The 15,257-nt window shown below is 38.2% G+C and overlaps 1 protein-coding gene across 1 annotated transcript; it reads left to right on the top strand.

Annotated features, from left to right (window-relative positions):
* The first annotated feature begins 1,495 nt into the window (after positions 1 to 1,495).
* On the top strand, positions 1,496 to 12,760 carry opn7b (opsin 7, group member b). The gene is made up of 5 exons (XM_029436101.1): positions 1,496 to 1,583; positions 1,664 to 1,826; positions 2,907 to 3,034; positions 11,836 to 12,170; positions 12,266 to 12,760. The coding sequence occupies exons 1-5, from the start codon at positions 1,496 to 1,498 to the stop codon at positions 12,758 to 12,760; spliced, it is 1,209 nt and encodes a 402-aa protein (XP_029291961.1).
* Positions 12,761 to 15,257: the final 2,497 nt, after the last annotated feature.

Below are 15,257 nucleotides of genomic sequence, written 5' to 3' on the forward strand. Positions count from 1 at the left end.
GAAAGGATATAACAGAATATTTGCAAAAATCTAAAGGGTGTACTCACTTTTGAGATATACTGTATATATATATATATATATATTCAATATTCACTCCATTGTTACAGATGATTGTAGTATAAATGAACCCCCCATACACACACGCTTAAACAAACACATGCTTACACAAGGGCTTATACTGTACAAACATATGCAAATACAAGGAATGACCTCCATTTGCACACAAACCTGTTTGTATCCGCTTATAAGCTACGCTGCATGCACCGAGGCCACATAGAATTCTAATAGAAAGTCCATGTGGTTCTCTTTGAAAATAATCTCCCGAGTTTATGGTAATAGGGATTCATCTAGAAGCAGCTTCACTCCTAACCCCAGGAGATTAAACATGCATATTGCCTTTGTGTGCTCCATTTAATGTGTAAGTAGAGGTGAAGTCATTGAGTAAATAGAAAGACGATGAAAAAGAGTTCTCGTTATATTCAGCCATATATTCCTTTAAAAAAAGATTACCTCTGCGTCTTGCTTCGGTAAAGGTGAATATGTATTTTGTAGCAGGTCATGCTGTGTATGCAAATGACTGATTTTGAATTGAGGGATGGTATTTCATTTGTACGTGGAAGCAGCTACTGCTTTTTTTAGACTCTGTGCAGCTTCCAAATCATAAAAAGAGAAGGAGGTGGAGACATACTGTTCATGGTTTGTTTTGTCATCACTCGCAAATGAAATGCTAAATGAGTGACATAAACAATGAATAATATGTATTATGCATGTTTTCACATTTTAACTGGTAGTAAGAAATATATCATTGTAGAAGTACAAAATCATGAAGACAGAGATGGAGTAGCACACAACCAATGCATACTCTTTGATTTGTCATAATCAAAACAACACTAATGAAGCTCAAGCTTTTTTGGTGCTTCGTAACAGTAGCTGAAGTGTGATGATCCACAAGTCACTCTGTGTTCTGTCTGTCAGGTATTGGTGAACATTTAAAAAGTTGTTTTGCTTTTTTAAATCTGCCATTTGTACGTGTTATGTATATGGTAAATGTAAACCTGCTCAGGTTGTTAAAACCTCTGAATGAAACAATGAGAACATAAAATAGGTGTCCTCGATTGTAGATATAGCCCTGCTTCTTTAACTTGTCCCTTCAGGGAAATATTGATTGTGAACATGACGGAGTTACATGATATATGAAAGGAGAATGAGAGGTCGAAACTCACTCGTGAGTGAACGCTGAGGGGATAGCCAGGGGGAACAGGCTAATGGTCATCCCCAGGTCACTGATGGCCAGGTTAACCACGAAGAACTCTGCAGGCTTCAGGGAGGACTTCTTTCTATAGGCCACAAACAGCAGGATCCCATTTCCCAGAATCGACAGCACACCTAGGAGACAGAGTGGCAGGATATATCAAAAACATACATTTAACACATGTTTTTTCTCCCTCTCTTTTCCTCTGTCTATTTGTCTGTTTGTTTTTGATGGTTGGTCAAGATGGGAAATGCCTCCGAAACATTTCTGTTCGTGTCCAAAATATCGAAAGACAGTGACTTTCTCATGGGAACCATCTACATCATTTTTGGTAAGTGGAGTGATTTCCTAGGTATATAGCCTTCATCTTTGTAAATGTGTGTTTAAATACAACCTAGCTCTGTCTCCTAGGTGTGCTGTCGATTCTGGGAAATGGGATCCTGCTATTTGTGGCCTATAGAAAGAAGTCCTCCCTGAAGCCTGCAGAGTTCTTCGTGGTTAACCTGGCCATCAGTGACCTGGGGATGACCATCAGCCTGTTCCCCCTGGCTATCCCGTCAGCGTTCACTCACGTGTGAGTTTTGACCTCTCATTCTCCTTTCATATATCATGTAACTACGTCATGTTCACAATCAATATTTCCCTGAAGGGACAAGTTAAAGAAGCAGGGCTGTAGCTACTATCGAGCACATTTTCAATCAAAATTTGACTAAGATAAAAAGCTAATAATAAAGTACATTAATACAAGATTGTGTGTTTCTCCAGAATTAAAATAGAGACATTGTGGGGGGCAGGAGGACTTCTTTGGAAAAGCTTTTACACTGTTATTTATGGAGATAAAATACATAATTACATAAAAGGGTCTAATTTCCACAGGGGGTAGGATGACATGTTCCCCTAATATTTCAAAATCCTATCTACCAGCTAGTTGCTAAGAGTATCTGTCTGTCGTCTGCTGTGTACTTTGTATTCTGAGAGCTTTTTCAGTGAAAACAGCGAACAATACAGTGAGATGAAACCCGCCATAAATCTCTGTAAAGCCGAGAGGGAGCTGCAGATTTGAATGATAATTATCTGGTTCATCAATTTGAATGACCCTTATATATGGTCGCATTGTTTTCACAGAGTCATTCGATACATTGTTATTATAAAGTTATCGATTATAGCCGCGACGAGCTTTACAAGCCGCAGCGAAGGATTTGTAGTCTCTTTTTCCCCTGCGTTTCACCTCTCATAAAGTGCGCCCTACTTTGTAGTTCAAGGTTGTTGAGACCATCTGCAACACTGTTGACTGAACATCGATGAAAGAAGACAGCGAAGGATAGTGCTTGTTGTACTGGTGGATAGTCCAAAACTAATATTCTAGAGTGGGGTTGATTCTAGTAATGTCTTCATCACATGTAAAAAAATACAATGCAAGAAAAACATTAAAAATGGTTTGTGAAATGTTGAACATACAAGGTGCTTTCTCTCTTTTATGTCTCCTGCTTCCTCCAATGTCCTTCCCTGCTTTGATTGATTGGGTCAAAATGCATCACTGCTCACTGCAGTTGTATATAACCCAAGGGAATTTCGGAAAATATATCACCTGTTTCACCCAGAAGGATTTTACAGTCAGTAACACATGTTCTCTTCTGCTTTTCTCTCCATCCAGGTGGCTGTTTAATAAGACGGTATGTACTGGATATGCCTTCTGTGGCGTTTTGTTTGGCCTGTGCAGTCTGACCAACCTCACAGTGCTTTCCAGTGTCTGCTGGCTCAAAGTCTGCTGCCCAAACTATGGTAAGACAACCACTCTTTTTGCTTTAATTCATTATTTAATGTTAAAAGAAATACCTACCATACCATCATCACAGTAAAATGTACTTTTAGAAAGTAGAGGAATGTACTAAAAGTGTTTTTGACATTCATTTATTCATTCATTTACTAGAAGACAGATTTGACACATATTGAATAACTTGTAAATCAAGTTTGTTTGATTCTAGTTTTCCCCTGAAGCTAAAAACCTTGAATCTGATTAAATAAATATGAATGTAGTAAGGCCAACTCAAGGGCTTCTTACAAAGTAAAAGTGGCCATGCTGCAATAATGTTAATGTTCAAGGCCTCGCCTTAACCTCTTCAAACAGCAGAATAAATAAGGAGATATTTGCAAGGCCTTTTTAATGTATTTCCCTGCAGGCTCTTATGATTAAAAAACTCACAAACCATCCAATTATTGGAGTTGCATGAATTCCTACTTGCAAGTTTTGGCCACATCCATGCTGTCAGTGTTTATTAATTAAAACAATTTGCATAGTTCCTCATCAGGAGCAGATTCAAATTTGTCGTTTTTTAAATCTCATGATAGCCACGAATAGACTGTAAGACTGTAACTTAACCCTTTAACACCGAATGTGTCGTCGACGACAACTTTGAGTGATTTAGGTCACATGACCGAGCTAGACATGTGACTATTAGTCAGGAATATGGGTATCACGATTTTGATTCTAAGCTTTTGGTTTCGGTTATCGAATTAAAATAAGAAGTCTTTTTGAATGACAGTTGTCAGGGCATAAAACCAATGATCTGTTGATCTTTATGAATCCAGACTCGAACAATGGCTTAGCCGTTAGTTCTGGGAATCATTATTTTTTATCTAACTGAAAATCGAATTGTGACCTAAAAATTGAAAGTCAAATCAAATTGTGGATTTGGAGAACTGTGACACCCCTAGCAACCCCAATGCATTTTTTAGCTTGCAAGCCAGGCATTATAAATCCCATTGATACAGTATGTTTCAGATTGGCTCTGAACCCCTGAATCTGTACTGCAACTGTGCATCCATTCACAGAATATGGACGTAAAGAGAATTAATGACAGTATTTGAGTGAAATTCAATTATATACAGTTCTGGCAAGTGATACTAATTTGTTTGTATTGCATATACGATGTTTCTAAATTCATTATACTTTAGGATTTAATGCTAAGTAGTGCTGTGACAAATGATCACATTTTCACAGAAAGACAAACAAATCTAATGATGGTTTAATATGAAATTGAATTAAAATCCTATGGAAGCAAATAGCTAATGAAAATGTCGACAAGAAATCCATGGTTTAATCATTTATTTCTAAGTGTATTTAAAAAAAAAAGATATATAGGGTCTAAATCAACTGTCTAACTAAACACTAACTAAATAGATAGACACAGGCAATAATGTGAATACATGCTCAATGGCTTCAGTGGCAACATTAGTATACCAATACCAATGTGCTGCTTGAATAGTTTGCAATCCTCCCAATGTGTAGTGAAGGATATTCTCATACACAAGCTTTGAAATAACTGCCTGAAAACTGAAGTGTATGTGACAAATAATCAAGTACAGTATCCATCATTGAGCTAAACACTAATCCTCTGCCAGCTTTATCAATATATCGTAAATCACATTTGGCAGTAAGTCACATGTAAATGTTACCCAAATCACTCATTCTCTCAGGGTTTTTCATTTAAAGCTTTATTTTAGAGCCATGCAGTAGCATTATTTCAAAACCTATTATAGTTTTTTTTAAGAGGCAACCGTGTTGGTAGATATGTGGGAGTAAGACTTGCAGAAGAGAGGGAGTGCTACATCTCAGCAGAGCATTGCATGCATACAAGAGTTTCATCTAAAATAAAAAGCCATTCTTAGTGTCAATAAAAAGCACACCCTCTATAACATCAGAATTAATTTGCACATTAAAATTGAAATTTTCACTGAATGTGACTGCTAATTACCATGAAGCATACCGTCTGTAGTATAATATTTGTAGCTAGTTAGATGTTATCTATACTAAGTTAGTTTTAACTTGTGACTTCTGTTCCTCTTTGCTTGTGCTGTTTATCTGTGTTGATATACGTTCTTGTTATGATTTTTGCTCCTCAATAATTGTGCCATTTCTTTAACTACTGCATTTGCATTTAGGGCACATCGACTCTATGGAGTTGTGTTAGCGGTCTTGTGTTGCTTTGACAAAATTACAGCACTGGTTGCCAGACCTCTTTATTACAGCCAATTAGCAGATAGAGCAAACCCACATAAACAGGAGGACATAAAAACCCCACAAAGACTTGGTTTTAAATGTTTTTGTAATGAGTAAATTGTTGCAAATAAGAGTGCAGCAGACCCACCTAAAGTGCGTATAATCAATAATGTTGCCACACCGTGACTTCCGGGAAGCATGAGGATTTTCCAGTACTGTTGTTTCTCCATCATCTCCAACTCCGGCAGTCGTCGTAGTGTCTCGAAAAGAGCAGCTGCTGGCTGCTATACTGTTTTGTCTTTTAGCTGCAATCTCTGGTAAAATGTGCTGTGTTGTCTTTGAGCTTAAGGTAAGCTACACTGTGTTGTCTTTGAGCTGAAGATAAGCTACACTGTGTTGTCTTTGAGCTGAAGATAAGCTACACTGTGTTGTCTTGTCTTTGAGCTGAAGATAAGCTACACTGTGTTGTCTTTGAGCTGAAGATAAGCTACACTGTGTTGTCTTTGAGCTGAAGATAAGCTACACTGTGTTGTCTTTGAGCTGAAGATAAGCTACACCGTGTTGTCTTTGAGCTGAAGATAAGCTACACCGTGTTGTCTTTGAGCTGAAGATAAGCTACACCGTGTTGTCTTTGAGCTGAAGATAAGCTACACCGTGTTGTCTTTGAGCTGAAGATAAGCTACACCGTGTTGTCTTTGAGCTGAAGATAAGCTACACTGTGTTGTCTTTGAGCTGAAGATAAACTACACCGTGTTGTCTTTGAGCTGAAGATAAGCTACACTGTGTTGTCTTTGAGCTGAAGATAAGCTACACTGTGTTGTCTTTGAGCTGAAGATAAACTACACCGTGTTGTCTTTGAGCTGAAGATAAGCTACACCGTGTTGTCTTTGAGCTGAAGATAAACTACACCGGTCTTGAGCTGAAGATAAGCTACACTGTGTTGTCTTTGAGCTGAAGATAAGCTACACGTGTTGTCTTTGAGCTGAAGATAAGCTACACCGTGGTTCTTTGAGCTGAAGATAAGCTACACCGTGTTGTCTTTGAGCTGAAGATAAGCTACACTGTGTTGTCTTTGAGCTGAAGATAAACTACACCGTGTTGTCTTTGAGCTGAAGATAAGCTACACCGTTTGTTTGTCTTTGAGCTGAAGAAACTACCCGTTTTGTCTTTGAGCTGAAGATAAGCTACACCGTGTTGTCTTTGAGCTGAGATAAGCTACACCGTGTTGTCTTTGAGCTGAAGATAAGCTACACCGTGTTGCTTTGAGCTGAAGATAGCTACACTGTTTTGTCTTTGAGCTGAAGATAAGCTACACCGTGTTGTCCTTTGAGCTGAAGATAAGCTACACCGTGTTGTCTTTGAGCTGAAGATAAACTACACTGTGTTGTCTTTGAGCTGAAGATAAGCTACACTGTGTTGTCTTTGAGCTGAAGATAAGCTACACCGTGTTGTCTTTGAGCTGAAGATAAGCTACACCGTGTTGTCTTTGAGCTGAAGATAAGCTACACTGTGTTGTCTTTGAGCTGCAGTTTTCGGTGACCTGTGCTGTGCTGTTGTGAGGGTATTTTCTTCTTTGAATGCATAAGTTGGTGGACGTAGAGAAAAACAAATAGGCCTACTAGTAGAATTGCCGATCCTGCTTTTTATTCCGATGATCAAAATTGGAAGTCCATTTCGATTGTGACACCCCTAATAATTACAATAATAAATACATAAATAAAAAAAGATATCAGCAGATGACATATTTGGTTGAGGAAGAAATGAGCACAACTAGTAACAGTATTGTAGCATTTAGCAAACCAAATTAAAATGTATTCACACAATAACATTTTAATTTTGTACTTAAATATGCATACTTCTTTTCGCTGCTAGCATTGGCCTCCTCTGACAATGTTAAAATGAAAATGAAAAAGCCATCTGACATTTATTTTGAAAAAGACTAAACCTGCTTTATGGTTAAAAATATTAAAATGCTAATTAAAATGTCAAAATGGACAAGCATTGCACCCAACTGCAATTACATTTCAATGTTTTTCATACTGTTTCCAGCAAATGCAAAATGCATTTTGTTTTAATAACCTGCAAGTCATTCTCAGAAGGTGGAACTGCGTACGCTGTTTCTATTCATCGACCAGAAGTAGCATTGTTTACCTGTCTGGGGAAATTGCATTATTGAATTTGTATTTTAATTTTGACCAAATTAATGCATATGTAAGTGGGAAATGACAATACAATTATGAGATTACATTTTCACTTGATATTAGTCCACCCAAAGCCATAGTAACAGCAGCATGTAGCTGAAGGCATAATAAATGTGATGTTGGCAGCGTGGATGAGATATAATAACTAAACCACTAAACAGAATTAGAGGTCTATTCCAGACTAAAGTGGTTTCAATGAATGCTGCCAATAGGACCAATATAATGGAAGTCAAGGCTGTGTTTTTAAAGAGCTCCTCCTATCTGTTTTCCAGAGCAACACAGTCTATAATCCAGAGCGTAAAACCCAAGAGACTACAAGGCTCACAAATAAAAGTGTTTGAAATGCAAATGAACATACATAATTACGCCTTTATGAAACTTCCCTGCGAGGAACCTTGTAGAAATATACACACTTTACAGACTCACACAATTTTTGCTTCTACAATTTCGTTATGTAAGTGGAGGTCATTGTCTAATGAATAAGAGGTCTGGCAAAGACCAAACAATTTCCCCTTGTGAAGTATCTTTCATCTGCCAAACATTGAACTAATTGAACTAGTTCAATTGAGTTATTTGCATAAACATGAGAAAAGAAACACATGGTGTAGGAACTATGTTTGTGGAGTAACACCAACAATGTTAAAGGATTGGGCTACTGGGGGGACAGGGAGTAAAAACCATGATAACATTTATGGGCTGTTAACACAAGTTTCAGTTTCCACTTGTATATCATCATTAGTATCCTTGCTGAAATATTTTTGAGCAAAGCACTGAAGAACGTGCTCCATGGTGCAATAAACACTTAGCAGAAGCTGGAGCTGGAGCATTAGTAGGAGATGGGTGTGGGTGATGGAGAGTGCTTCTTCCTTCATGTCTTTTATTATTTTCTTGTCACAGCTGGACTACCTCACATGGGTATTGCTGTTCTTAATGAAACTCTGAGGACAGACAAATTACCCCCCACTTCTAACAGCAGCACAATAATCTGTTGCTTCATATTAGGTTTAAACATAGCAGAGCATGAAGATGGGAGCTGGGGAAACCTTTCAGGGACCATTTAGCCTAACTCGATCTTAAATCACAGTCAAAACTGACATCTCTCACAATATATGGCGGTATATGAAATGGTGCATACAGCGACAGGGAGCATGGTGCAATTAAGGGAATAAGCCGGTCTTAGCATTTCCATTTATTACTAATTCATGGACTGACTGGTTTCTCCTTCCACGATAGAAACCACATTTATCACAAAATACAGCCCCAAAAAAAGGGGGAAAAAGAGCTAAACAAGATTAACTAAATATATCTCCAAATACATCTTCAGGAATGCATCTGTCCTATACACTGGATCTGTAGCTCGGCTGATACTGACTTCATTACTGTAAAGTTGTCATTTTTAACATTTCAGTCCTGGTTGATTTGGTTACATCTGCAGACAAATTTTCAGCAATGACAAACACAGAAACTTTATCAGAAATACAACAGTAGAGCAATTGTTTACAGTGCAGCCAAACAAACTCATGTTGTTTGGAAGAGTGGGCCTTTCTGAGGCGATGGATGTGTGCAGCTTGTCGACTACAGTAGTTCATCTAACAGATCACTGTGGCTGCTCCTTCTCGTTTCAGTTCTGTTTTGCAAAAATAAGACACAATCAACTGACGGAAAAGTGCAGATACCTACTGTTCTCTCATATAGATTTTGGATAAACAATCCTGGATAAATACATTGCATTTCCTGTGGACTAATTTACAATAAAACACTTCTATTGTGAAGCAACAGCACTACATTTTACCATTTGCATCAGCGGTAACTTAATGCAGCCCTAATACAGTACAAATAAAGTGAGCTATAAACAGCAGCTGTTATCAATGAGATACAATAAGATGGATTACTATTTCCTGTGAGTCTTGAATCCAGTGTGGGAATGACACCAACCATGAGGTATTTACATAATGTAAATACATCAAAATGTCTATTGCTGAAATGATTGAAGTACTAAATAATGGGTTTTAATAAAAAAAAATTACATTTAGTGGGCCCACAACTCCCCCGAGATTGTTTGTGCCACAACAATCCCTGGCCTCATGTTACCTTATACCAGGGGTCGGCAACCTTTACTATTAAAAGAGCCGTAATTGTTGAATCAAATAAAAATTAAATGAATATAATATAAAAATACACAAAACAATAAAAAATACAATATAAAAATGAAATCAATAAAAGTAGCCGACTTTGAAACAAAAGAAAAACGTATAGCTGCAGCCTAATAGCTTAAAAAGAGTAAGAGGCCAGTTTGTATTTAATTATGTGTGTTTGAGTGTGTTTTCATCCACATGGTGGTGGTGTTAATTTATTTTGCTTTTAAACAATTCACAACAGCCTGACAAATCTGTCCACGTGGAATTAAACTCTATTTTCCTCCGAGGCTTTTGTTTTTTTGTTTTTATCCATGGTTAGCATAGTCAAACTCAAGATCTACTGCGCCCATAGACGCAGTAAAATGTGACGCATTTTGTAGTGGACAAAATATTTGAAGAATGTATTATGAAAAATATTTCAGTGTCCCGATATCACCTCAAACTCCATGATAAGAGGTGTTTCCTTTGAAAGATTGTCCACTGTGCAACAAAAAATACATACAAATGTATATTTAGTTCAACGTTTTGTTTTTTTTGTCAAAACTACAGGGAGCCACTACAGAGAGATTAAAGAGCCGCATGTGGCTCCTGAGCCGCAGGTTGCAGACCCCTGCCTTATACCTAAAAAAGAATATTATGCATAATTGAGTCCCATGCACTCCAATATACATTATACATTTGGGAAAAAAGGGAGAGGTGGTATTGGATCGGTAGTCGTATCATCATATACCCTGAGTTGATGTATCACAATCAGTATCAGGTGATTTTCTTGTTTTATTTTATACATATTTAAAATGTAATCTTTTGTTAGAAATTGAAAATTGGAAAAATAAAAACTCAAGTTGAATCCTTCATGTGCCACTGGAAGCTGGAGTATTTGATCAGGGAAGGGATGCTTCACATAAGATAAAAGCCGTCTGTCATGGCTAAACAGGCCCCTTCCCTAACACCACAGTTCAGCGAGTGCCACAAGGCCTAATCACCACCCCTCATCCTCAGCTTGAAGAGTAAGAGGGGCTGACATTAAACTGAAGAGGCTGTGTGGTACCATAGATAAGGCTCCCTGTGTTCTCCCCCTCATTGATTCCAAACTGAAGAATCCCTTGCCTAGATCAATTACAGCAGACAGTTCAATGTTTCCCATGGATCTCCTTGTTCACAATATGGCACAAAAATCAGATGCTCCACCACTAATGATGCTACTATAAACAGAAATTGCATCATACATGCTGTATACTCACATATAATAAGTTTACTTAAGTTCTGATACGAATAAAATCAAAAACCTGCAAAGAAATTACACGGAGTAAAATTATGAAATGTTGACATATTTGATATTACATTTTCTCGATTTAGATTGCGCTCATTATTTTTGATTGCAAATCTAAATACAACTCCAGCTATCCATGAACTACCAAGTCAATCATCAAAAACATTATTAGACTCAACCACATGGTAAATGTTATGTTATTATATTATAAAATATTCTCATTATTAAGAAAGTTGTAAAGAAATAGTAGAGTGAACTTAACATGCTGTGATTGTGTCTAATTCCACCATTTAGGTTTCAGATGCATGATTACTTACAGAAAAAACATACATTATGATCCACACATATTTTCCGTTCAGATCCATGTAAGCAGGAAATAAACAGCCAGTACTGACACATAATGGCGACTGTGTTTGCTAACATGAGGTCTTGTGTGCACAGGGAAATGTTTGTCTTGACTCTCAAATGTCTTTTCTTTGTCCTCTAAATAAAGATGCTGCCATTCTTCATACACACAGAGTAATATTAATATTATTTTCCCCAACTGGCACATTTGCATTCCTGTGGGCCATTGGATCTCTTATCTGAACATGTATGAGGTCACATTAAAAATAAGCATTGGCTGGAAAACAGGAAAATAAAATGTTTTACTGTATCTTAATTGCTATCCATGTTGTGGATAGAACAGCAGTTATTGTCAAAGTACCTATGCATCCTGAGGAAATGTCCCATCAAGTTCATAATCACTTATTGTACAATACCATCCCACTTCCTCCTCCTCCTGCCCTCCTGTCTTTCCTCCTCACTCACGGCCTGTTATCAGCATCAGGTAACCAGACTTAATATGCTTCAGTAGCATATTGTTGCTATGCTGTTGTTTCTTTATCCTTCCTCTATGTCCTCATTTGTCAGTAATCACTCCCTCAACTCTCCCTCCTCTACTTCTGTCTGTACCCCTCTATGTTCTTCCTCAGGTAGCAAGTTCTCGTACTGCCATGCCTGCCTGCTGGTTGCTGGGGTCTGGTGCTACTCTGGAGTTTTTGCTGTAGGGCCCCTGTCGGGCTGGGGAGAGTACGGAGCCGAGCCTTACGGTACAGCGTGCTGCATCAAATGGGATGCTCCAAGCCAAAACTCTGCGGCTATGAGCTACATCCTCTGCCTATTCTTCTTCTGCTACATTGTGCCGTGCACTATCATCTTCCTGTCCTACACATTCATCCTGGTGACCGTCCGGGGCTCCCGCCAGACTGTGCAGCAGCACATGTCCCCGCAGAACAAGATCACCAATGCACATACACTTATCATTAAGGTAAATACATAGGTTCACTTTCCAACATACTATATAGATCTAAGTAAATACATGTTCACATGACTAAGTATGTTGTGTGTTGTGTCTTTTTTCAGCTTTCAGTGGCAGTTTGCATCGGTTTCCTGACAGCATGGAGTCCATATGCCATTGTGGCCATGTGGGCAGCGTTTGGTAACCCAACAAATGTACCACCCATAGCTTTTGCTCTTGCAGCTATTTTTGCCAAGTCCTCAACCCTTTACAACCCGATTGTTTATCTGGTCTTCAAGCCCAACTTCCGCAGGTCCCTGTGTCGAGATGTGGCCCAGTGCAGAAGGACACTCTGTGGATGTCAGCACAGCTCCGCACAGAAGGGAACTTGCAATCAATCCCTTCACAAAGAAGAATGCAACGCCACAAGGTTGTCAAACGGACTACCGGAGAACCACGGGACATGCAGACACTGTCCTTGCCCTGAAGCAGTCACTGGTACCAGAGAAAGCTTTACAGAATACAGCCCCCAGCAGACTTGCAGGATACTTAAAGGATCAAAGCATTGTGAGGTGGCTGTTAGTCAGCTGTCCAATGAGATACAGAGTGACTTCCTTTAGAGAAACAAACAAAGCAGTGAGAAGGTAAAAAAAAAAAAACATAAGGATTGATTGAAGGAAAAATGTTATGGCTTTTAAGGTCAGAGTTCAAAAACCTAGAACTTGTCTCATGCCTCAAATATGTGATACTGCCAAAAAAAAGAAAAATGACCACGAGGTTAGAAGCCAAAACAGGAGGATAAGGAAGCCGAACAACCAACATGCAACCACAGATACAGGTACATCAATATTTCATCACGTCAAATTAACATATGTCAACTACCTGATCACTTTGACTGATCAACACTAAGCAAGAGAATCTATGGACTCACGATGTAAATCTATTCGAGCTAAACATTCTACACCCTAAATTATCTTTTATGTATATATTACGAGTACTGACCCAGGGGGTCCGTGGAGGTACTGCAGGGGGGGGGTCGCAAAATTGTTTGTAGATAAAGCAATTTTTTTATTTTTTTGCTGTGCCATTCACATTCCCTCCTCCGCTGTACTTCGCGAAGGGCGGCGACACACACCTACAGTCAGAGACAGAGTGGACAGACCTCCTCAAGCCTCTTGTGTACAACAAAATTTGATAAAGATTTCGCTTCATCTAAAAAGCAACATTTTCGCCAAAGTGTGTCCAGCAACACATTGTATTGGCACACATGTTCATATTCTGTTGAGATGGAGGATAAAACTATTGCCAGCGTAATAAATTCCCTCAATTGTAAAATCCTGTCTCATTATATTATAAATTGCCGTGCAGTATTTTGCTGTCTGATAAGCCTTCAAACTCATGGATCTATTACTACCATGGGAGATCGCACCTTCTGCTCCGCTGCTCCCAGACTGTGGAAAGCTCTCCCTGAAAATCTGAGGACACCACAGACTGTGGATGCTTTTAAAACAGGCCTAAAAACGCATCTTTTTAACAAAGCATTTTGCTGGACTTTAACCATCCATCTGATGTCTTGTCTGTCTACCAAATGGTTTTTTTTAAATGTATATTCTGCTTCACCTTTTTTACTCTGTAGCACTTTGAGTTTTGTTTACTCAAATGAAAAGTGTGCCTATAAATACAATTTATTATTATTATTATTATTATTATTATTATTATTATTATTATTATTATTATTATTATTATTATTATTATAATAAACACTTGGTTAAGGTTAAGGTAAATAACAGTAACTATCAGGCACACTACCTACTGCATTGGCACTGGACATAAATCATGAGATGCAGATCCGTCCAATGTAATACTGGCCTGGTATTTCTTCATCTCATCACTACCTGAAGCAACACACCACCAACTATGCATCCCATTGCATTTTTTAAACTGGATTGAACGCCCAGTGACAGTTGTTTCACACTCTAAATGTGGGATATCTCCTCCAAAACTTTACTAAACCCCAATCTGAACCATAGTTATTCATGACTTATCATAGATATTCCAAAAACAAACATTAGAGTGAATCAAGGTCTTAATAAAAATCAATGGAACAAACACTGTGAACGTTCTTATAACATTCACGTGTGAATGCTTAACCTGAGGCTAACTATGAGGTGAGCTTAAGTAAGCCCCATGCTTTTTGTAGCCTCAGTTCATTTCAACCCTCATTCAACACATGTTAAAGTCTTCTGTAAAAAGGAAGTGCCATTTGCAAAGAAAAAACAGGTCTTTTTTTACCGATGTAGGCTATATAGATTCTAATCAGGAGGTTAAAGACAATACTAGTTTCATCTATGTAACTAACAACGATTGTATGCAAATGCATGGATGTACAGGGTAGCAGCTCATTACTGGCTCTTGCTCTATAACATCCAGGGTGAACACATAGGTAATAAGTAGCCCACTAACTGTGTATGGTACAATGGTTTCCCAGGAAAAACTGAATGTACCTACGACTCTTCATCTGTGAAAGATGTTGCTGGTTTCATGTTGGCTTTATAAGATTTAGGAGAAAAGGGTGTAAAAGTTGAAGGATCAGTAAAACCAAAAGTTACAGTTACCTTTACTCTTACTGTCAAAGCTAAAATGTTGTTTTGATCACTGGTATTTTTCTATTAATATGCAGGTTAACATTTAAAGAACATACATATCAAAAAGTGTGCTGGACGGGCCTTGTTCTGCTCACGTTCTTGGGCAAAGATGGACGTACAAACCAGGAAACATAACTGTGAAAATCAGATTCTGATGTCTCTTTTTTCTATTCTGTTCTACTCAAGGAACAAACATTGCAAGTACCTGGGTGTATATTCTGGGCCACTAGCCATTCCTACCTAGGTCATCTCCACTGGTTTTATTCATTCAAAACAATGTGCATATCAGATGTCAGGGATTTCATGTAGACATTGGTTTGCATGTATGTATATAATATGTGTATGTACAGATGCCAAAATGAATTCATATATTATCATGATGATATGCCTCAATGTGTAAATAGAGGATGGAGAAACCTTTGCAGTGTTTTGAAATGGGGCCCTATCGACCCTTCCATCAGCTACACCCGCG

Source organism: Cottoperca gobio, chromosome 7 (assembly GCF_900634415.1).
Source record: "Cottoperca gobio chromosome 7, fCotGob3.1, whole genome shotgun sequence".
NCBI lineage: Eukaryota > Metazoa > Chordata > Actinopteri > Perciformes > Bovichtidae > Cottoperca > Cottoperca gobio.

Coding starts and splice junctions, on each gene's coding strand:
- opn7b (XM_029436101.1), top strand. CDS start 1,496: ATGGGAAATGCCTCCGAAACATTTCTGTTCGTGTCCAAAATATCGAAA. Junction 3,035..11,835: donor AGTCTGCTGCCCAAACTATG/GTAAGACAACCA, acceptor GTTCTTCCTCAG/GTAGCAAGTTCTCGTACTGC. Junction 12,171..12,265: donor CACATACACTTATCATTAAG/GTAAATACATAG, acceptor GTCTTTTTTCAG/CTTTCAGTGGCAGTTTGCAT.